General features: G+C 45.5%; 1 protein-coding gene across 4 annotated transcripts in view; it reads left to right on the top strand.

Annotated features, from left to right (window-relative positions):
• Positions 1–24,063, top strand: part of NCAPG2 (non-SMC condensin II complex subunit G2) — a 65,911-nt gene that overhangs the window by 17,264 nt on the left and 24,584 nt on the right. For 2 of the 4 annotated variants that reach the window (XM_036247494.1, XM_036247492.1), the window contains exons 4-16: positions 1,344–1,532; positions 1,852–1,966; positions 3,881–4,035; positions 5,404–5,538; positions 9,128–9,222; positions 10,995–11,064; positions 13,412–13,498; positions 15,816–15,911; positions 16,568–16,693; positions 18,229–18,408; positions 19,676–19,828; positions 23,250–23,472; positions 23,688–23,800. In XM_036247494.1, coding sequence (XP_036103387.1) covers positions 1,344–1,532; positions 1,852–1,966; positions 3,881–4,035; positions 5,404–5,538; positions 9,128–9,222; positions 10,995–11,064; positions 13,412–13,498; positions 15,816–15,911; positions 16,568–16,693; positions 18,229–18,408; positions 19,676–19,828; positions 23,250–23,472; positions 23,688–23,800 — 1,737 coding nt within the window. Of the gene's footprint in view, positions 1–1,343; positions 1,533–1,851; positions 1,967–3,880; positions 4,036–5,403; positions 5,539–9,127; positions 9,223–10,994; positions 11,065–13,411; positions 13,499–15,815; positions 15,912–16,567; positions 16,694–18,228; positions 18,409–19,675; positions 19,829–23,249; positions 23,473–23,687; positions 23,801–24,063 lie in introns of those variants that run through there. The other 2 variants (XM_036247493.1, XM_036247495.1) reach the window with 2 other exon arrangements.

Below are 24,063 nucleotides of genomic sequence, written 5' to 3'. Positions count from 1 at the left end.
ACCCTGGTGCCATGATGATGAAGCATCCTCAGAGGTGCGGAGAGCCTGGAGAGCGCCAGGGTGCTTGGTGGCCTGGCCTTCAGTCCACTTGCTTGATGATCTGATTAAATTCATTGTATGCGTTTTGGCAGGAACATGCTGTGGAGGCCCCATTGTTGGTGCTGTAATTTTTATTGTTGCTTAGAGTGGGTGTCTACCAGATTTCTCCACAGAAGCTTCATAATGAGTAACCTGTGGGGAAGTAAGTTGAGACTAGGTAACCACCCTTCTCCTCATCTTACTTGCACACACTGGTTCTAGTATCCATTGACGATTCTTTCGTGAGTCATTTGTTACTGTAATGGCTCTAAAATGGTGATTTTCCAACCCCATGTTCCTGCTTTATTTATCCACTGGCATTCTGCAGAGTGCCAGTGCTGCTGGTTATTTGTAGGTGTGCATTATCGGTGTACCCGTTGACTCTTACTCTGCGGGGCTGTAACACTTCTGTCACCATTTTGGTGGTCAGGGTGTGGCCATAGGGATTCCCTCTAAGCTGGATTCGCTGCCCTCTGATAATGGCCTGTATTTGCTATGTCAAAGAGGAGGTGAGGTCATCTGCTCAGAGTGAGAGGAAGTAGTGGTTGGATCGCTGTTTTTTTTTTCATTTTGCTGTCACTTTTTTTTTCTTTATTGACTTTAGAGAAAGGAAGGGAGAGAGAGAGACATCGATGAGAAAGAACATCAATTAGCCGCCTCCTGCATGCTTCCCCCACTGGGGATCGGGCCCATAACCTGGGCATGTGCCCTGAACAGGAATTGAACTGGCGACCTCTTGGTGCTGGGTCAGCGCTCAGCCACTGAGCCACGCTGGCTGGATCGGATCCCTGGTTTTAAGGGTTAGTTGAGAGGCTCTGAAACAGTCTCATTGGCTAATGGGAGAGAATGATGTTTACAGACGATAAGAAGGTGGGTGTTGAGGGCTAAAGCTGGGGTGGAGACCAGAAACTTAAAGCGCACTCAGTCGTCCCGGCTGTGCTATCACTGTAGCTCCAGCACACTTCTGTAACCTACTGCAGACCTGGAGAAGGTGGACATCTGGACGGGTTGGTTTTCGGGAGGATTTTGCTAAGTGGGTGAAATTTTAAACTCCAGAGATTGGGGTGCTGGAGCAGGTTAGGTGGAGGGGGAATCTGCTTTCTGTCCGGTAGCCTGGACTCCTGCTGTGGGGTGGGCTCTGAGAACTGAACCACACTCTGGAACTTCTTGTAACTAAGCCTTAGACTTTTCCTTTGATGCCGTTATGCAAAGGATAGAGCTAATATTTTGTGTTTGAAATATAACACTTGCTGTTTATTTTATAGGAAGATACTTCTGACCCTTTCAACCTACATGAATTACTAGATGAATTATCAAGGAAACAGAAGGAAGAGCTATGGCAGAGGCTCAAGAAGTTACTCACAGATGTGTTGCTGGAGAGCCCAGTGGAGGGCTGGCTAGCTGTGCACGCCCAGGGCGGAGACAGCATGGAAACAGACCACGGTCCAAAAATGGTAGTGCTGGTCTTTCAAAACAAAATATTGCCCCTTTTCTTTGCTAAAAGATAGTTGTTTATTGTGAATAGTAGAATTTTAAATTAAAACTTAGACGCCAAGAGTGTTAGAAGTCTGTTTACTGTAGCTGTACCCCAATCTAGTCGTCAGCGTCGCTATGCTTTCTGGACAACCGACTTGTTTGTGTTCAACTTCGTTCACTTTTTAGAATAAGCTAGAAGTGTAGCCTGATTTTTGTAAGTTTAGTGACTTTTACATTTCTTTTAAAAATGGAATTTTACATTGATTTTGATTGACTTGTTTTTTGTCATCTTTATAGAAAAAATCCCTAGAGATAATCCACGCAGTGACATCTGTGATCCTTGCTTCTGTGTCTGTGCTAAACGAGAGTGAGAACTATGAGGCCCTGCTGGAGTGTGCTGTGATGCTGAACGGTGAGTCCACATGCCGCACGCTCAGGAGCGGGTCTAGACCTCCCTGCCAGGGCCCCGGTGCTGTCGGTGGGAAGTGGCACTGACAGCGCTGCGATCAGGCTCTTTCTCTGCAGCCAGGAAAGGAGCAGGGTGTTCTTCAAGGGCTGCCCTGGGAGTCGCTTGAATTTAAGCCGCATGTGAACGTTTCAAATGGCGAAGACACACACCCCTGAGCAGCTGACCGCCATGTGCAGGTCTTTCAGGAGTGTCCCCCGGGGCCTGCGGGACCAATAAGAGCTCGTTAGGGGGAAGATCTGATTCTGAGCTTCTCGGCCGGGAGCACTGCCAGACAGTTTACATCTCCAAGCACAGTGACGCTGGACTGTCTTCTTTAAATACATTATGACCGCAGGAATAATCGTGGATGCTTGGCGTATTCCTGCACTAACGTTTATGTTGTGGCACTTTTCAAGTTTTAGCTAAACTGTAAAACTGTAGTTATTAGTTTAGGGGGAACACTAGGCTGCATTAATGAGATGATGTGATTATAAAATATTATATAACATTATTTTATAGATATGTCATTTTAAGTAACGATGTTTAAGAAAACTTTCCCATGCGCCCTTGCCCCCACTCAGACTAAGAGCTCCAGGTGCTGCCTTCTCTCGACCAGCTCTTCCTTCCCGGCACCAGGGAGTCCTACATCGGGAGTGCCCCGCTGTAGGCAGAGTTCTTGCATTGCCACTGTGTCTTATTAAGAAGTCATCCTGCCTGGCCAGTGTGGCTCAGTGGACCGAGCGTCCCTTAGACTGACAGGTCCCGGTTCAATTCCCTGTCAGGGCACATGCTCGGGTTGTGGGTGCAATCCACAGTAGGGGGCATGCAAGAGGCAGCCAATCCATGTTCTCTCTCATGTTGATGTTTCTATCTCTTCCTTCCTCTCTCTCTAAAAAATTAATAAAAACACATTTAAAAAAAATAAATAAATCATCCCAAATCAAGATAAAAGCAGCCCCCAAGTGCTTTGTGAACACTACCACCAGTTTGCTTATTTGCACTGTCTCCAAATAACTGTTTTATAAAGTGATTGGTGCTGATATTGTAGTTTCTCTCAACTTTGCATGAATTCAGGAATTTTACATTAGTATGATGGCATTCAGATGTTTGTGGGTTATAATTAGGGGTGCATTATTAGTATTTTAATTATCGAGCTTTTCTGTTGATAAAAGCACTGTACTTTTTATATTCATTATAATAGTTGCTTCTAGTATTTTTTACCAATGAGCCAGAATTGGAGGCCAGCCCACTGAAGGGTGTCGGAGCGGAGCCTGGCCTGCTCTGGGTGAAGTGTAACGTGGTGCTGTCGCACTTCGACCTGGATGGCCTCAGTGTCTGCCTGCCTCTTAGGTTAGGGGTTTAGGTAGCGTGACCTCTCTGAGTCTTCCTGTTCTGAAATTCTCTTTTCTAGTGGCTCTGCTTTTATAAGAGTAGTAAAACAGTTTTTTAATTGACATAATTTGTATCCTATAAATACTGTATATAATAAGCCTTTGGCAAGTCAAACACAAACTAATATTTGCTTAGCAAATCTTTATAAGTCATCCAGTGATTTCCATGCGGTGTGCCACAAAAATAAAAACCTGCAGTACCTGACTACTTAGTCAGGGGCACTGACCTCTTTTCCCTTAGACTGTCAAAAAATAATAATAAATAACAGCCAATACAAAAGCTATTCGGTGTGAATGAATCAAAATTATACCTACTTATTTTTGTCCGATTGGCAAAAAAATATAATACATTTTTCGGTGCCACAGAATTGCAGTAGTTTGTGTGTGTTGTGCAATGGAAATGTTGAAAATTGCTGCCCGGTACTAGCGAGTCTGAATCGATGCTGATTCTCATTACCAATGGAACCGTTTCTGGGCTCTTTCTCAGGCATCTTGTACGCACTACCTGAGTCTGAGCGGAAGCTGCAGAGCTCCATCCAGGGTCTGTGTGTGACATGGTGGGAGAAAGGTCTGCCTGCCAAGGAGGATATGGGGAAGACTGCTTTCACCTTGTTGCTGAGGAAGAGTCTCCAGACGAAAACAGTACGTTTGCTTGTTAAATATGTACTTGACTTAAAAAGTGAGCGTGTTTATACCAGTTAGGAAATGTGTTTCCTCGTGAGTGGCCTGAACACAGTGGCTTCTCCATCTTCCTCGTATGTGTGGCCCTGTCCTCCTTCGTGTCAGTTCCTGGTCACAAGGTAACTACAGTTCTACCTTCTCATGCGAGGTCAGACAGGAGAACGGAGCAGAGAGGCCACCGTCCTGAGACAGCAGGCTGGGTAGCTGCCTGTGCACGTGTGGTCCTCAGCCGACCCGTTGTCACGTGGAGCTGTTTACCTTCAAATTTAATTTAAAGTGAAGCAAAGGGAAACCGGTGCTTCAGGTGGACCTGTTACCTTTCAGTTGCTCCATAGCCTGATGGACTAATGACTGCCACACGCAGACATTTGCAGGAAACTGCTGGACAGCACTGGGTATCTTGGTCTCTGCTTGCTTTGCCCATTTAAAAAAAGTGTTCTCTCGCCCTGGCCAGTTTGGCTCAGCGGTTAGAGCGTCGGCCTGCGGTCTGGAGAGACCCGGGTTCGGTTCCTGCTAAGGGCACGTACTTCGGTTGCAGTTTGTCCCCGGCCCTGGTTGGTCGTGCGGGTGGCAGCCACTCGATGTGTCCCTTCACGTCGATGTTTCTCACTCTCTCTCCCTTCCTCTCTTTCCCTCCCATTCTATCTGTACAAAAAATGGAAAAATATCCTTGGGTGAGGATAAAAAAAAAAAAGTGTTCTCTCTCCCTGGATGGGTGGCTCAGTTGGTCAGAGTGTCGTCCCATGCACCAAAAAGACTGTCTTTTCAATCCCCAGTCAGGGCATGTACAGAAGGCAACTAACCGTTTCTCTCTCCCCTTCCTCTTTCTCTAAAAAATAAATAAATAAAAACATATCTTTGGGTGAGAGTTAAAAAAAGTGTTCTCTCGACTCGCAAGTGATATTTGCAAAGTTTTAAGTCTGTTTTCTCTTGTCATTCTTCCTTTGTTCTAGTTGTTAATCCTCACCCGAGGGTGTTTTTCCTTTGATTTTTAGAGAGAACGGAAGGGAAGGAGGGGGAGAGACAGAGAGAGAAACATTGATGTGAGAGAGACACTTTGATCAGTTGCCTCCTGCAGGACCCTGCCTGGGGTCGGTGATCAAACCTGTAACCCAGGTATGTGCCCTCAACTGAGAATCGAACCAGAGACTCTGGTGTGCAGGCTGGATCTCTAACCACTAAGCATATCGACCAGAGCATCGTTCTCCTTTTTGATAAATAATCTAGAATTGTAATTATTTGTGATATAAATTTCCTTGTAGTTAATTTGAAATATGACCTTACTATATATTGGAAAACTTGAACATTTCTCTTTTTTGTCATTCCCAGGGTGCAGACATAAGGCGACTTTGGCATGTTCATCAAGCTTTATATTGCTTCGATTATGATTTGGAAGAAAGTAGAGAAATTAAAAATATGCTACTTGAGTGCTTCATAAGCATTAATTATATCAAGAAAGAAGAGGTAAATAGGTTTTTCTTTTTTGGTATATTTGTGAACTGCTTTTCAATGAATGTTTTCTCTAAGTTCGCGTGGTTGCTGTTAGCACTGTGCTCAGTGTTGTGATGAGTGTCTTAGCCATCGAGAGCTATTTATTGCACCATGTTTTTACTGCATGGCAGTACTAGGCAAACATTTCACAAGTCATTGCTTATCTCATTAAATCAGATGGTGGGCGGGGGAGGCTGTACAGATCCTGGAGAAACTGTGATTGCTTTTAAAATTAAGAATGATTAAAAATAAGCTTGAGAACGCACTTCCCCGTGGATTAGGTCTGACCCTCTGACTTAATTCCTAATTGGCATATACTCAGAACTGTCATCACAATATTTTTTATTTCTTTTTTCTGCCCATCCAGCAAATACAAAGAGAGGTTCCGGCCCTGAGTTGCATTGTCCATTCTGGTGGTCACACCCTCATGTGGCTACTGCACATGTGAAACGTGGCTCATTGTAGCCTTAAAGCTAAAATACACACAGATTCAAAACTTGTATGAATTATACCAATACATGCCCCATCTTGTTTTTTCTGTATTTCTGCCACCCCACCCCACTCTGGGATTGTTCTGAAGCAAATCCCAGACATCATTTTGAATGGAGTTTTTAAGGGGTGGGGTTGGGACTGACTTGGCTTCTGTGAATGGTGATCTCGTGGAAAGCTTTGATTGAAAGCACTGTGACATGCTGGCTCTTCCTGCCCTTTGGGCTCCTGAATGGAGGGCCACAGCTGTGTGGCCTTGTGGGCCCATCTGCTCTCCCTGCCCACGCTCCGTTCACTGTGGCTCTCATGCTCCAGCCTGAACCTCGAGCAGGAGGAAGCAGGGAGGGGAAGGGCCTGCTGGTGCTTCTATTTGGTGCTGTCCCTCGTCCCTCCTGGGCTGGCGGAGTCACTTGCGCTGACCGCACTGTTGGACACAGACAGAGACATGGGAAGGATGGGGGGCAGAAAGGTGGCTCTGAGATCATTGTCTCTGTAGGTGCGGGTTTCAGTTAGAACAGCGGTTCTCAACCTGTGGGTTGCGACCCCTTTGGTGGTTGAATGACCCTTTCACAGGGGTCGCCTAAGGCCATTGGAACACACATATTTCCGATGGAGATTCATAACAGTAGGAAAATTAGTTATGAAGTAGCGACGAAAATAATTTTATGGTTGGGGGTCACCACAACATGAGGAGCTATATTAAAGGGTTGCGGCATTAGGAAGGTTGAGAACCACTGTTAGAGGAAACAAGGGAGCTGCAAGGTGACATTCACAAATTGCTCAATCTTAAAAAAAAAAAAAACAGTATAAAAAATGTAAACTGTTTCACTAATAATTTTACTTATTATATTTGAATGATAATATTTTGGCTATATTGGCATACATAAATATATTAAAATTAATTTATTCATTTCCCCTTTTTTTTTTTTTTTTTAATCCTCATCCAAGGACATTTTTGCATTTATCTTCAGATAAAGCAGGAGGGAGAGAAGGAGGAACAGAGAGAGAGAAACATCAGTGTGAGAGAGACACATCGACTGGTTGCCACCTACACGACCCCAACCAGGGCCAGGGACAAACTGCAACCGAGGCACATGCCCTTAGTGGACACCGAACCCAGGACTCTGGTCTGCTGGCCGATGCTCTAACCGCTGAGCCAAACCGGCCAGGGCCATTTTCACTTTTATTGAGGTAGTTACTAGAGACTTAAAATTACAGAGCGGCCTGCATAGTTCTGTGGGATGGTGCTGCTGTCTCGGGGTCTGTCTTTGTTTATTGAGCTTTGACTGTGTTCCCATACTGGGGTGCAAAGAAGACTTGCTGGTCTTTAGAATGCAGCCTTTTTGTTTGATTGCTTGTGGCCGGCAGGCATATATTTGAGGCAAAGGAGGAAGCTGTCACTCCTCCCTGAGTGAGGTGGTGACAGACCTCTGGGGGAGGAGTCCCCAGGCTTCCAGTTGGAAGCTCCTACATGGAGAATCTGCTCGAGGCCTCGCAGCCAGTCGGTGGTAGAGACAGGGTTTGACCCGGTCTGCACCCCACTTCAGTGCGCCGTCCCAGCCAAGTGCAAGGGCCGTGCGTGATTGCTGCCACACTGACCAAGACTGGCTTCCAGGGTCAGAGGGCTATGTTCAGAACCTTGCTCGTGCACTTCATGAGGGCAGGCCTTGATCAGACTGCTTGCTTGCTTTTTAAATTTTTTTCCCCTTTATTATATAGAGAGAGGAAGTGAGGGAGGGAGAGAGAGAGAGAGAGAAACATCGATGAGAGATAACATAGATTGGCTGCCTCCTGCACACCCCTCACTGGGGATCAGGCCCACAACCTGGGCATGTGCCCTGACTGAGAACTGAACCAGTGACCTCTTGGTGCAGGGTTGATGCTCAGCCACTGAGCCACACCAGCCGGGCAGATCAGGCTGCTTTCCATCTCTGTATTTCCTTCTGTAAAGTAGTAATAGCAGCTGTGAGGAGCACAGGAGGGGATGATTTAGAGCCCTTGGCACAGCACCCGGCAGGTGCCGCGCTTGCATGAAATGCTCCGATTGTGCTTATGCTGCTATCACAGCGTCCTCCTCGGAAAGGGCTCCGTGCACGTGGCCTGGGCCTTCATCCCCGGGATTGTTAGGAAGTTTGGGGGAGAGTGGATTCAGACACATTAGCGCTGCTTCCCATTGGCTCACACGTAACAGCTGATGGCTTGCACTTGTCCTCCTTATGTGTACCAGGTGCAGGTGTGGCCCAGACACAGTGTACACCAGTGAGTGTCACAACCTTGTTTTACTGACGTGCGCTTTTGAATTTAAGATATCTCAACTTAGTTTCCTAATCAATCATCATTTTGGTTAGGTCAGTTTTCAGTCATTCTGGGTAAACAAAAATATCTCAACTGACAAGTGATTTCCAGTAGACCCTTTTTTCAGAACTAGCCCATTCCCCTGCTGTTTCCGTGAGAGTGCATTGCATCTCCATGGTGTTCTGTAGACAGTGCTGGGAGCAGTGAGGAGGTGCTGTTCCCGGGGAGATTCTTGGTATACTTCATGTACTCTACAGGGGTAAATGTTCTCGCTTCTTAGGTTCATATGTGTAATCGAGTAGCATGAATATAAATTACTACATGGTATGTGCATGCCATTGGTAACTTGGGGAATGTATGTATTTAAAAATTATAGCTTGGCAACTACTTCGCCTCTTCAATTTCTAAGTCTTCAGTTTTCTCCTTTATTAAAGATGAAATGAACTAATGTTCAATTCCATTCCCACCCTGTAATGTGAGATTTAAAGCATTCTCATTTTAGGTTGTGTGGTTACTGCCTGTCTGTGACCCTGTAGTTGAACAAGAAGGGCTCCATGGGGCCTGCTGCCACCCCCTGTCCTGCTGACCCGCTGCTGCTGCTGCAGGGCTCCCCAGCACAGCTTCAGTCTAGATGCCAAGTTGTGATCATATGTCCTTTCCTTGTGGGAAAGGGCAAACTTTAGTGTTACCAAGCACTCAAAGAATCGTTTGCTTTTCACTTATTGGGAACTTTTTATTTGATTTTAATTTTATTATATCCTATTTTCTTAATTTTTAGGGAAGAAGATTTCTTAGTTCTCTCTTCAATTGGAATACAAATTTTATTAAAATGATCCATGGGACCATTAAAAACCAGTTACAAGGATTACAGAAGTAAGTATTAAAGGCAATATTTTGTGCTGTCCTAATCTGGTTTGGAAAGATTCTATTTGACCCAACTTTTATTTATTTATTTTTAATATTTTTTATTTCTTGATTTTAGAGAGAAGGGACGGGAGAGGAAGAGAGAGATAGGAATATCAATGAGAGAGAACACCGATTGGCCGCCTTCTGCATACCCCTCACTGGGGATTGGGCCCACAACCTAGGCATGTGCCCTAACTGGGAATTGAACCAGCGACCTCTTGGTGCATGGGTCAATGCTCAACCACTGAGCCGCACTGGCTGGACTGACCCAACTTTTGAAAGTTATATTAATCTGCACTGGCCAGTTTGGCTCAGCAGTTAGAATGTCGGCCTATGGACCAAAGAGTCGCAGGTTCAATTCCAGTCAAGGGCATGTACCTCAGTTGCAGTTTGTCCCCGGCCCTGGTCGAGGTTGTGCGGGAGGCAACCAGTCGATGTGTCTTTCTTACATCGATGTTTCTCCCTCTCTTTCTCTCTCTCTCTCTCTCTCTCTCTCTCTCTGCCTCCCTCCCATTCTATCTGAAGATAAATAGAAAATGTTCTCAGGTGAGGATTATAAAAATAAAAAAGTTATATTAATCTTTTGGAAGCTTTAGAAATGACCTCTTATGTTATTTGTTACGGTCTGTTTTGTAACTGGATATTGTTTCCCATGTGTAAGAAATCATTCTTTTTCAGTAGCAACATTAAAACTGAGATGTCAAGTTGTGGTCGTTCTTTAGTCACCTTAGTCACCAATTACATCTTAGCCTCTGCCACAGCAAAGCCTGTCGCTCTGGCACAGCTGCTCCCCGCTGCCCAGCACTGAGCCGTGTGGCATGGATGGCATCCTGCAGGGACATTGCAGACACATACCCAGCCCAGGACCCACCTGGAGTGTGGGCCCATGGCGAGGGCTTGTCCACCCACTGCAGGGCAGTGCTGGGTCTGCTCTGGGGCTGGGCTTAGGCTGCCCTTCAGGATGGAAGCCTCACGCTCTGGAGGTGGGCTTGGTGCCGTGTCTCCTTCCTGGCAGCTGTGCGGGTGCCGAGTGGGGATCATCCTGAGTCTCCAGTTACAACGGGGCAATTCACAGGGCACATTCTGTCAGCATGTGCAGAAGTTTGGGTTGAACCAAAATTATTCTAACTATTATTCTAAAGTCAACTGTGGTATTTTAGGGAATTGCTAGCTTGCAAAGTTTTGAAAATTTTATTTAGATTTAAATGATTTTTACTTAAGAATTTGGTTTAGGCTTATGTTCTCATAATTTCACAAAAAATAATAAAGTTCTGGAGAAGCCATGACTGAAAAGGAAGAAAATGGTTTGATGTTGCAGTTCCCTTCTCACAGCTTTCTCCTTTTTCTGCTGATGTTCGGGAACTAGCAGTCTCTACAGTTACTGTGCAGTGAGGTCTTCTTCCCTGGCCTGACTGGTGCATGCTGAAAGTGTGATTCTTTGCATTAATTTTTTTTTTAATCCTCATTCAAGGACATTTTTGCATTTATCTTCAGACAGAGCGGGAGGCGGGGGAGAGAGAGAGAGAGAGGGAGACATCGATGTGAGAAAGACACATCAACTGGTTGCCACCCACATGACCCCAACCGGGGCCGGGAACAAACTGCAACCGAGGTCCATGCCCTTAGCGGGAACCAAACCTGGGACTCTTTGGTCCACAGGTCGACGCTCTAACCGCTGAACTAAACCAGCCAGGGCTCTTTGCATTAAATTTTTTTAAATCTTTTTTTTTTCCCCCTAGATCATTGATGGTACACATCGCAGAAGTTTATTTCAGAGCTTGGAGAAAGGCTTCTGGGAAAATATTGGAGGTATTTCCACTTTAAAATAAGTGAAGCATTAACACTTATTATGTTCTCCCGAGTAGTCATGGAAGAGTGCTTCAGGACTTGTGCTGGGCCCTGTCCACATTGACGGGGTGGAGTATCGGGGCCACACAGACCATTGGCTTGATTTGCCTGTTTCTGTTTTCAATGCAACCACTGGAGAACAAACTTGTACGTGTGGCTCACCTGTCTATGGGACAGTGCTGTGTGGGGCTTAGGCCGCTCCTTTCATCACATGACTTTTGGGAATTCGGAGCTGTGACACGGCAGACCTTTAGTGACTGTACAGTGTCTGTACTAAGGAGATGTAGCCATATATTTTAGTCAATTAAATACTCAAAAATAAATGATCTTTGATATCCTGTACGTTTTTCTCATACTAGGTTCTCAAATGTATTTTTTTTCCTCTGAGAGTAAAATTTTTATTTTAAGTCAAGAAGAGGTCTTTCCTTTTGAGGAGTGGACCCTGAGCTAGTGGCTGGGGCTGATTTGCAGGGGGAAGGAAGGGGCGCCTGATCCCTGGAGTTGGTCTCTTTCCACTCTGCTCTCCTGCTGCAGAAGCTCGGTTTATGTGACCATGCTCATCACTGACTTCTGCTTCTAGAACAAAAGATTATCAACGTCTAGAGTAGTTTTATAGTGCATACTTTTTGGGGAGAAAGGGCAAAACCAGGGCATTATTATGCATTTTTTTGCGTTGTTTTATTACTCTATGAAACCTGTTCACAGGAAGGAATGTGTGTCCCCCTTTTCTCCACTAGTGACTTAAAACATAGAGACATATAATTAATAACCTAATGTTTGACTGGGTCTGTGCCAAGTTAGTGCCAGCAACTGCAGTTCTCCGATTTCTTTCTTCCCTCTCCCTCCAAGTTTCTGCAGCAGATTCTAGACATCCCGTCACGTGTCTGCACTTCAGTTGCCCTCTAGACCGCTGTCTTGTGCCATTGTCGCACGCAACAAGGGGAATAACTCTTGGGCAGTTTAAAAAATAATTAAGCCATATTTAAATTTCTCAGCTTTGTTTAAAAAAATGTCCTGTTTTAAAACTATATATATATTTTTTATTGTTTATTTTAGAGAAGAAGGGGGGGACGGAGTGAGAGAAAAACATTGACGTGAGAGAGAAACATCAGTTGGTTGTCTCCCACATGTGCCCCAGTGAGGCTCAGACCTGCAGCCCAAGCACATGCCCTGACTGGGAATCGAACCCGAGACCTTCTGGTGTACAGGATGCCCCCCAACCCACTGAGCAACCCAACCACGGCCCAAAAATATCTATACAGTTTTTTTCTTCCCAGCAAGTCTCCCAGTGGCATTTGCGTGTGTCGCTTCTCTCAGAGCGGTCTCCTTCCCTCCCTCATCTTTCAAACCTGTGTCATTGGTGCATTGAATAAACCAGGTCATGTTCTGGTTGCTGCTCCAAAGGCTCAGCTCGTGCTCAGATCCTGAGAGGGAGAGCCGTGAGTCCCCTACTCCACATGTCAGCAGTGTGTGTTCCCCACGGTGGTGATGCTGACATTTATCAGTGGCTTCAGGTGAGGAGATAAGTTTCAAAGATAATGGAGAAGTTAATCTTAGTAGGAAAACTTTCTTATATCTTTCCTAAATCCATGGCATCTGGATGTACAGACTAGATAGTCCCTTGGGGGTTTGGGCTGCAACTGGCCCTGCCTGTCTCCCCACTGGAGGACCGTAGTGCCCTGACTTACCCATGATTCCCACGCCCACCCTGCCCACCCCTCTGGCAGCCCTGAAAGTCCTTGTTTCAATCGGTTTGGACTCCTGCCCACACCTTACAGGTAGGTCAGTGTAGTTCTGGGGAGGTCTCTTGGAAAAGACCCAGTCCCCTGAGGCTATCGTGGCGACATTGACGAGGGCTCCCAGACTCACTCAGTCTCTGAGCCCTGCTGGCCTAAACCAGCATTTATCAAAAATGAGTGTCTTACCAAATAAGATAGAGGACGCTAAGCGTTCTCTTTGGTAAAAATTAGAGGTGTACACTTGGAACACACACAGATGTAAGGAGACGGGTTTCTTTCTCGTGCGGTAGAAGAACAGATGAGACCCCTTGTGCTCACATTGCTGCTCCGCCTGTGCTGTGTGTCCTGTGTGTCTGTCCTGTGAATTTGTCCCGTTGTTGTGTGTCTGTCCTGAGAGTTTGTCTTGTGAGTCTGTCCTGGAGTCTGGGGAGCGCATACCCTCCACCTGTCCTGTGTGTCTGGGGAGCACACCCTCCACCTGTCGTATGAGTCTGGGGAGCACACCCTTCGCCTGTCCTGTGAGTCTGGGGAGCACACCCTCCAAGTGTTTATTGCGCTTGTTGTTCCAGACGATTGAAAGCGATTGCATCCAGGACTTCATGTACCACGGCATCCACCTTCCACGGCGGTCTCCGGTGCACAGCCGTGTGCGTGAGGTGAGCCTTCACACCGTGTCTCCTCTTTCTCGTTTTCAGATAACTGTTCTGTTAAATTTAAAAGTGCAGTTAAGCCGTCATGTGCATCGGTGCTGGGGGTTTTCCAGAATCGATATCGCTGTCTGGCAGTGGTGTCCTGCCGCCAAACCTCTAATTAGGGAAGCAAAGGAATACTGTTACAACATCAGAACTTAATTAAACCACCTTAATTAAATTCTTTGACATAAAAATATCCAGAATCATCACTTTCTAACTTCCACTGCTGCTTTTCTGAAAAAAGGGCGATAGCTGAGATTATTATTATTACTTTTACACATTACGTTTTCATTTTGGAATCTGCAACCAACTAGGATAATGTTTTGTTAGTTGCTCTCGGTAAGGTTTTTTAAAAGGTTGTCTCAGAGTTTAGATCTGGACTTCACCGTTGCATTGTAGATGGTCTGACTAAAGGCTCTGTTGTCAGTGCCCTTGTCCCCCTGGCCGGAGTCTGGTCATGGTGAGGACTGGCAGGGGGTGGACAAGTCCTCTTGGTTATGCTGATCAGCTATTCCTTTTGGCAGCTGAGTGGCAAGAAGCTAAGTGGACAAAGGCTACTTTTCCCCCTTTTTTTTCGTTAATCCTCACCTGAGGATATTTTTTCCATTGATTTTTAGAGAGAGTGAAAGGGAGAGAGAGAGACACCTATTGATTGGTTGCCTCCTGCACAACCCCAACCAGGGCTGGGTGTGAACTTGCAACCTAGGTACGTGCCCTTGACCGGAATTGAACCCAGGACTCTTTGGTGTGCAGGCTGACACTCCAGCCACTGGCCCCATACTGACCCCCTTTCCTTTTTTTGAATAATGAAATTGCAATTATTTGTAGAATGTAAATACACTAATTATATATAATGTTTGAATGGATAAGAGGCCATTTCTTTACTGATAATTTAGTTTGAGTTATCTGAAGATAAAGAGCCCAGAGATACTCCCCTCCCATGCCCAAACCAGTGTGGTTCATTCATCTGTGGCCACATGTGGTGTGGTGTCTCGGACTGTGTGCGGTCACAGGAGTGCATCCTGCAGAACTGTAGAGTTCTGACGGGTGCTTCGCTCTTGGTACCAAATGACTGAAGACTTCATGTCTGTTTTCTCTGCTGTGGTCTCTGAGTAATTAAGACATAAGTGTAGATATCATTGTTTGGTAAATTTATGGGAAAATGCACAGAAAGAATTAAAAGGAAGAATACTGGATTTTACTTTTCAAATGAAAGCATCACTGGACTCTAAACAATTGTTCTTACTGCTTATAGCACAGTTTCTTCTTCAAACACTTTTGGATAAACATACAATATATATACATTGATACCAAAACTTGATATTGTACACAAAAAACAAACTATAGACTCATACCACTTATCACATCAATAAAAACTCCTAAATAAAGATGAACAGTCAGGAAAAAAATCTTAGACAATAATTCTTTCAGGGTACAGTTGATTCAAGTTCACTTAAAGTATAGACTGTTGTTTTATAGCCTGTTCATTTTATTTTCCACTTTCTACTTGTATAATCTTAGCCCCTAGAGCTGTGCCTTAAAGAAGTTGAGGTAGGCTTGCTTCTTAGTGGCAGGACGCCCTGGCCAGTGGCTCGGTCGGAGCATCATCCCACCACCAAAAGGTGGCAGGTTTGATTCCCCCCTCAGGTCACATACCTAGGCTGGGGGTTCGATCCTCGCCCCATCAGGTCACATACGGGAGGCAACTAATCGATGTTTCTCTCTCTCTCTCCCTCTCTCTAAAATCAATAAACATGTCCTCGGGTGAGGTTTTAAAAAGAAAAGAGTGGCAGGAAGATTCTGGCTGGAAAGAAAGAAAGGAAAAAAGAACAAAGGAGTCAGAGCGCAGAGGGTAGTCTGTTTCCAGACGGCCTGTAAAGTACCTGGTGTCTAAGTTAAGCTTATATGGTGAAGGACCACTGAGCAGTGACACTCATTTTGAGATAGTGTGTGCCTTTTCCAGATGTCCATCACAGGCTCTTAGACTCAAACAGGTGTAGCCAGCTCGTTTTAGAGCCAGAACAGGCTGTGGAGACCACTTCGCCTGACTCCTTTTCCATTTTACACTGAAGGTTATGAGGTTACGTGGCTGTTGGTGGGGCCTTGATCTTTACTTGCACCATAGGTCGTGTTGGTTCAGTCAGTGAGTCTACACTGTCTGAGTCGTCAGGCTTATGAGGCACAGCTGCCTATCCTGGTGGAGGGAACCCTCCGTCTATGTTGGTTCCAAATAGGATCTTAGATGCTTGTTTTTACCTTTGTTTTCTTCTCTTGGCTCTAGGTGCTGAGTTACTTTCACCATCAGAAGAGAGTCCGGCAGGGTGTGGAGGAGATGCTCTACAGACTGTACCAGCCCATCCTCTGGAGAGGATTAAAGGTGCCCGTGTAGGCAGCCGTCCTGTTTGGACAGCACTGGTCCAGAATTGTAGTGGGCGGCACAGGGCTGGAGGCTGGGGGTTTTGTGACATTTTGGGATGAATGCTTTATTCTTATATTAAAAGCATTTCTCAGACTCGTCAAACTGGGAGTCTGAGTTGGTTCAGTGCGACTAGACAGTTGGAAGGGGAGTAGTCGTCCTCAGTAAACCAGCTGAGATGGGGGGGTTCTGCAGAGCTGGGCTGTGTTTCCTAGTCCCTCAAGACCCCCTGCTGTGACTGGGAGCCAGGATAAAACACTAAGGAGTGTTCAAGTCAACACAGGAGGATTCAACACAGGTGACTGGTGTCAGGGTGAGATGTGGTGATCAGTGTGTCTTAATGACACAAGGTGGGCTTTGAACAAGGAAACGTCTATGTCTGTTGACACTGAGTTGAACTGAGCTGAACCTAAGGAAAGTCACAGTGTGTCTGTTCAGTGTCGCCATTGTCTTTAATTCATAAGGAAGTCTATGTTGAGATACTGGGAGCTTCACTCTAGGAGCTCTACACTGACTAGTTCTTTCAGGGTGAAGTTGATTCAAGTTCACTTAAAGTATAGGCTGTTGTTTGGATGCCGTCTCCTTGGATCCTGACTCACTCCCCTTCATTATTCCAGGCCAGGAACTCTGAAGTTCGCTCAAATGCTGCACTGCTGTTTGTCGAGGCATTTCCTATTAGGGATCCAAACTTCAATGCTGTTGACATGGATAGCGAGATTCAGAAACAGTTTGAAGAACTTTATGTACGTATTCATGTAGTCGAACTCTTTGTAACTTCAACACTGTCTTCCCTGGTGTGCGTCCTGGCTGTCCCCCTGCATCTGCGTGTGCCCTGCCCCTCAGGTGCAGGCTTTCCTTATGCTGACATTCTTCAAGATCTGTCCTCTCCCTGGTGCCTTCTGTGACAGCATGAGCCCAGAGTGTCCTTCTCTTCTTCACCTCCTTTGAAACATCTAATTATAGCTTCATAGAGTTTTTTTAAATCCTCACCCGAGGATATTTTTTCCATTGATTTTTAGAGAGAGTGGAAGGAAGGGGTTGGGGTAGGACATGATGTGAGAGATACATTGATTGGTTGCCTCCTGTATGACCCCAGCCAGGGCCAGGGATCAAACCTGCAACCCAGATACATGCCCTGGACTAGGAGTAAGACACTCTAATTGCTGAGCCAAGCCAGCCAGGGTGTAGTTTTAAAACGTTTTAAGTGTATTCTTGTCTCTCCAGCAGAGAGGTAGTATAACGGGTTAAAACACCCCTAGGTTTGACTCCGCCTCTCACTTAATAGCTGTGTAACTTGGGGCAAGTCACTTCCCTGTCTCTTCACCTGTGAATTGGGGATGTTGATACCGTCTGCTGTGAAGTCGTGGGTCGTATGAAGTGGGACACACTGGGCACGTTCCAGGCAAGTGCACAAATAATACCTGTTGCAGCTGTTTTTTCAGATGAGATTTGGGATGTTAGGGTGAACACTGGTTTCCTAGGGTGTTGTGGGTCTGCCTCAGCGTGCTGGGGAGTGCCGCCCTCTGCCCGCGTCTGCGTGCCTGGTAGCGATGGCTGCCACACTTAGATGTCCACGCTGTTTGTTTTCTGACTGATTATGGAAAGTCTCAGACGTGCAAAAAGTTGAAATTATAGTATGATGTCCCTCTCCAGCAATCTGTCCTTTTCTCTCTCCTTTTCTTTGCAATTTCTGTTGTTGAAGCCAAATTATCCTTTGGTTTCCCACAGTCCAGGTTTTACAGACCTTTTCCCAACAGAGTCATCGATTTGTTCCTCTGCCCTTTGTCTTTCCTGTGAATCGGCAGTCAAGTTGATGAGACTCGTGTTTTTGTGGGGTTTTGTTTGTTGTGTCCGATGCTCCGGGTGCTGTCGTTGCTCCCATCGGGGCGCACGCGACCATTGCCTGGGCTGAAGCATCAGGAGCAGAGCGACTTGATTCTGGGCTCCGTGTGTTCCAGCACTTGGGGAGCTGGAGCAGTTGGTCTCACGGGATGGTCTGCCCGGACAGCACCAGCATCTCTGCACAGCCTCGAACGCTGGGGCCAGTCCTGTGGGTGGGACTGGCAAACGGGGCTCCATGCAGGTCTGGAGGTCTTCTTTCAGTCCTCAGCTGTGGAATGACAGGTGATCAGAGATCACGGGTCTGCATGACCTGTATTTCTGTAACCTGAAATATCTGATGAGTTGTGCGTGTCCAAAGTGCTTATGTGTAAAGCAAATGTTGATATAAAGGGAACTGATTTAAGAGTTTTAAGTGTCTTTCCCCTCCTCCTTACAGAGCCTTTTAGAAGATCCTTATCCGATGGTTCGTTCTGCAGGGATACTTGGTGTTTGTAAAATAACTTCCAAATACTGGGAGATGATGCCTCCAACCATCCTTGTTGATCTCCTCAAGAAAGTGACTGGGGAGCTGGCGTTTGATACCAGCTCGGCTGATGTGCGCTGTTCTGTCTTTAAGGTGAAATTTCAAGTTATATAAGCATTGTTTATTTGTTGTAGAATTATTAGAAAATACAGAAAAAGAAAAACTTAAAAATCACCCATAATCCTACATAGATATAGCACTATTGACATTTCTGTTGTATGTCCTCCAAAGTAAGTTATTATCAACCAAATTAAGTGTTGTTTTTTTAAAATTCTTTTTCTTTTTTGATTTTAAAGAGAGAGGAAGGGAGAAGGAGAGCTAGAAACATCGATAAGAGAGAAACATCAATTGGCCGCCTCCTGCACGCCCCCTACTGGGGATTGGGCCCACAACCTGGGCATGTGCCGTGACTGGTAATTAAACCAGTAACCTCTTGGTGCATGGGTCGATGCTCAACCACTGAGCCATACCGGCTGGGCGGATTTGTTTTTACAAAAATTATCTACTTGAAATAGTCTTCAGTGGGTGAATGGGTATGGGGCGGGCAGGGGGACAGCATTTTAGAATAGGAGCTGTATGTACTTAAAAATGTTTAAGTTAGTATATGTTAAAATATACCATATGTACGTTTTTGATATACTATCAGTACTTTTCATAAGAACCTACAAAAATATCCTTCCTCCCAGCATCCAGTCTCAGTGGTTATCAGGACATGTCTCATCTTGTTTCATCTATAGCCCCAGACATTATATCATCTCATCTGCAAATAGTTATGTATGATCTTTAAAATACAGGTGTCTTTTAAAATTAAAAGACCTTTTTCCTAATACCTGGAAAGAGAAGGGACAGGGCGTATCAGTCTTCCGACAAGTTGGTGCCTGGACTGAGCTTGGGCAGGTCACTCAACTGTCTATCTGGGGATCGCAGGCACGCCCGGGGGTGCGAGTCCAGCAGACAGGCCTGCCCTCTGGGTTTCATACAGGATGGAGTCAGGAGATGCAGAGAACGTGTGGAAAAGGACTGTTGCCATGGATATAAAGGACCGTGGGCCTAAGCTTTGGCCACAACTGGCTTTGGAGCCGCTCCACCAGCGGTGGTTCTGTTTCTTTCCACTCTAGAAATTATTTTATAGCTGCTCTAGTCTTCTTTGAGTGAAACAGTGGATGAGTGATTGTCAGCCATTGAAACCGTACTAATTCATTGAAAGTGTGTTCATGTGCAATCATTTTAGAAGAGTGTTACTTTCTGCAGGTCTTGCTCACTTCACCAGCAGTTCTAGTAAATGTGAACCCGGATGTTTTCTTGCCTGAACCGTGCTAGTTTGCACTCTGATCTTAGTCTTACCTCCCCCTTCTTGCAGTGCCTGCCGATGATTTTGGATAACAGATTGAGCCACCCGTTACTAGAGCAGCTTTTGCCAGCACTAAAGTACAGTCTCCATGACAGTTCGGAGAAAGTGCGAGTGGCTTTTGTGGAGATGCTGCTGAAAGTTAAAGCCGTGAGGGCTGCCAAGGTGCGTGAATAGGTTTCTCGCCTCAGACGTGACACAAGTACATTTGTTTCATCCACAAGAAGGAAAAGCAGATTTAATTTCAAAATTTTAGTAATTACATTTTAAACTAATTGATGTCTGGTATGGTCTACCAATTGTTAATTATAAAATTTTATTTGTCTTGTGATTTTTATTGAAGATTTTAGAAATATTATCAGTGTGTTTTCTTGTTTAAAAACATCCATGTAAGCAGCCCGTACCCTAAATTATATTTTTATCACGTACATGAAAGTTTTTGTTGAAATACTTGGCACATAGTAAGCACTTCAACATTACTTGGGAAAATGCTGGGATAAGATTTCCCTCCCCCCACACTTGACAGAAGGAAGGGAAGAGACTGGTTTTATTATAATGTACATGCATTGTTCTTCAGCTCCACACTGTTCCACTTTGGCTAAGTGTTACTTATAAGGGTCTTAATTCCATTATCATGTGCTGTTATCTGTGAGTTTTTCCCCTCCACAAAATGGTTCTCTGAAATTGACTTTCAACAAATGATTTTGTCACGGCACATGGCAGCACCTCCAAGATGGAGTTCACTCGGATGTGCACCAGACACCCCTGAGTGTGGGGATGGGATGTCTAGGGATGGGATTCTGGGGCAGCCTTATCACTGCAGAGGGTGTATATTGCTTTATGCTTTTCGAATTTCAAACTGAATGTTTTTTTAAAAAAGTGTATTTTGTGTGACCTGCAGAGTAAGAATACCCATATCTTCACCAATCTCACTACTTTGGTACTTTTGTTGCAAATCAGTGGATGGCGCAGTCTGTTTCTGGACTTGTTCTGTCTGGCTCACCTGTTGTCCATCCGGGGCCAGGGCTGCACCCCTGCACCTGGGCGCTGCAGCTCCTGAGTCTGGTGTGTACATCCCCAGCCCCGCCTCCAGAGTTCTTTGCTGCTTGGGTCCTTTGTATTCCCATATAAATTTTAGAATCAGCATGTCCGTTTCAACAGCAAAGCTGGCTGTAATTGTGATTGAATTTGTTCTAACAGCCTATTAAAAACTAGATTCTGAGTCTCAAAGGGAGGTGCTTGGCTTAGTGTTGTTCCCTTTGAACTGTAACTCTGTCTGAAAGGATTATGGAGGTGATGGCTGATGAGGAAATGGAGAGGGCAGTTGTTTTCACTTCATTAGTGGGTCTGCCCAAGAGAGTGGGAGAGACTGGTGAGACAGAAGGAACTGTGACACAGACAGTTTGGGTTTGGGTTTTGTCTTAATGAGGTACTTTTTTCATCTCGATCTCAGCTCTGCAGAGGCAAGGCAGAGTGGTCTGCGGGTGAGGTCTCTGCAGAGGTTTTTCTTGAAAGTCAAGATCAGAGGTTGATGGGCCTGTGGAGAGGCAGCTAGCAGGAATGGGTGGCTGATTGTCACCAGGTTGGAATGTGGGCAGCCTGCTGCCATCCGACACCCAGTCATGCTTGCAGCGCTTGTGGACGTATCCACACAGTGAGGGTCTCCTGCATCCAGCATTGGAGGATTGAGAGTTCCCCTTTCTCTTTACTTCCATTGTGAGACACAGGGCTGAGCGCAGAGAGATCAGAGCCTCGTCTTACTCTCCAAGCCCTGGAGAGAAGGACTGACCATGGTGGAGAATGAAAGGCTCGCGAGTGGAGGTGGGCCTGGAAGGGGGCAGGGAATTCAGGGTTTTTGTAAATTCTGGAAAGAAGGAGTGGTCCTTGGAGCCAGGTCCTTGAGAAAGGAGCTTGTCTGTCTGTGATGGCATTCCTGGTATGCAGATGAGAAACTGTTTCTGCGTGTTGGCACAGGATTACCAACTGATAAGTACCGGAAATAGGATTTGAATATTTCACCATTGAAATCCATTTTCCTTCTGTTCTGTGATATTTTCCTCTTGCCTTGAATTTCTTGCTTAGAAGTCTGGCCCTTCTCTGTGGGCAGTGGCAGGTTTGGTACTTGTGAGCAGACGGCAGTTAGGTCATTTCTGATATGTGCAGCTGTGGTTCCCTGGGCAAGCTGGGGCGGGTTGGGGGGGGGTGCCATGTGAGAGGGGCCTCACAAACCATGTAGATGTTCCAGCAGCCCTGGCTATTTCTTTCTTAAGTTTCCACTTAAGCTTTTTATGTCAAAACTGTTGTACATTTTTGTAAAAATATGTTTTTATTAATATTTTTAGAGAGAGAGAGAGATAGAAACATTGACGAGAGAGAAATGTCAGTTGGCTGCCTCCCACATGTCCCCCACTGGGGACTGAGCCTGCAACCTGGGCATGTGCCTCAGCTGGGAATTGAACTGGGACCTCTCAGTCCATGGGATGATACTCAGTCTGCTGAGCCACACCAGCTGGGCCTGTTGTAGTTCTTTTTTTTTAATCCTCACTTGAGGATATTTTCCTTTTTTTTAATTTTTTTTCTTCATTGATTTTAGAGAGAGATGATGGGAGAGGGAGAGAAAGATAGGAATATCGATAAGAGACAACATCAATTGGCTACCTCCTGCATGCCCCTCTCTGGTGATTTGGCCCACAACATGGGAATGTGCCTTGACTGGGAATTGAACTGGTGACCTGTTGGTGCATGGGTCGATGCTCAACTGCTGAGCCACACTGGCTGGGTTCAAGGATATTTTTCTATTTATCTTCAGATAGAGTGGGAGGGAGGGAGAGAGAGAGAAACACTGATGCGAGAGACTCATCAACTGGTTGCCTCCTGCATGACCTGACCAGGGCCTGGGATGAACTGCAACTGATGTACGTGCCCTTGATCGGAATCAAACTTGTGACTCATTGATCTACAGGCAGATGCTCGAACCACTGAGCCAAACTGGCCAGGGCAGCCTGTTGTACATTTTTAAATTTAGTTTTCACCTTAATGGGCCAAAGGTTACCGTATTTTAGGTTATTTGAAGTGATTAGATTGATAAGCACAGCTATCATTTAAGTTTACTATGCCTCAAGCATGGTGCTAATTAATTATAATTAACCCTCCCAACAGCCTTATACTCAGGTACCTTATACATCAGTGCTTTATAAAATATGGACTTATTAATTGAAGTACTCCAAAGAGTGTCACAGATCCTATAGTCATTTGAAATTTTCTATTTCTTCAAGATTATACAGCTCAATTTAAAAATTTTATTTCCAATTGTATGTATTATATGAGGTGTACAGCACCGTGGTTGGAGAGTCACAAGCCTAGAAAGCAATCACCCCCATAAGTCCAGTGCCCACCTGGCACCATACGTTGATATTACAATATTATTGATTATATTCCCTATATTTTACATCCCCGACAGTATTTTGTAGTGAATTTTCTTGAATGTACAAGTTAATTTCTTTTTTATTATGCCCTGGAAATTTTGTTAAAGTGATTTGGAGATCACAGGAACAATTGATAGGCTCCTTCCGCATGTTTTACACAGTTTTGGAAAATTTGCCCCATGGAGCATATCTTGGTCCGGCTGGAATCAGATTCCAGGCCTGTGTGTCGGCGCCTGGTGAGCCTCATCTTTAACTCTTTCCTGCCTGTGAACCTGCCGGAGGAGGTGTGGTGTGAGCGCTGTGTCACGCTGCTGCAGATGAACCACGCCGCTGCCCGGAGGTTCTACCAGCACGCCCACGAGCACACCGCCTGCACCAACATAGGTACTGCACACCGGCCACCCAGCTGTGTTCTCTGTGAAGCCTGGCTCGTGTCCACCTGCTCAGTGTGGGTCGTTCTCAAGTTCGTGCTTTAATGCATCGCTTCATGATTCCCCGACATGAGACTTGTAATTAGTTGGAAATGTAATTTTATTATTAACAGGTAGTTTTTTTGAAGAAACATGTAACTTAACTATTGATTATCTTAACCATTTTAGCAAAGCTGATTCATGTGATTCGCCAGTGCTTAAATGCCTGCGTCCGGAAGGCCATACGAGAGTACCAGGAAGGGAGCCCGGAGGACGCGGAGAGGGAGAAGGAGAATGTGAGTGTGAGTAGGACACGGGGCTCAAGCCCTGGGCCACGTTACCCATCGCTCCCACAGACTGTGGTGTGAATGTTGGGGCACAGGGCAGGCTGCCTCAAAAGATCCCACATGGCTAGAGTTAAGGAACCCAGGGCTAAAAGCCTTTATAAACAAACCATATTACCCTTTATCAGTTTACCACCCAAGTCCAAACGTGTTTGTTTTCTTACTAATTAGCACCCAGACCTAAGTGTCTGTCCTGTCAGTTCTCTGCAGATCTGCTGGCA

The sequence above is a fragment of the Molossus molossus genome, unplaced genomic scaffold (genome assembly GCF_014108415.1).
Source record: "Molossus molossus isolate mMolMol1 unplaced genomic scaffold, mMolMol1.p scaffold_m16_p_7, whole genome shotgun sequence".
Lineage (NCBI taxonomy): Eukaryota > Metazoa > Chordata > Mammalia > Chiroptera > Molossidae > Molossus > Molossus molossus.
The sequence above is the reverse complement of the archived record's forward strand: the minus strand, read 5'-3'. Positions and strand labels throughout refer to the sequence as shown.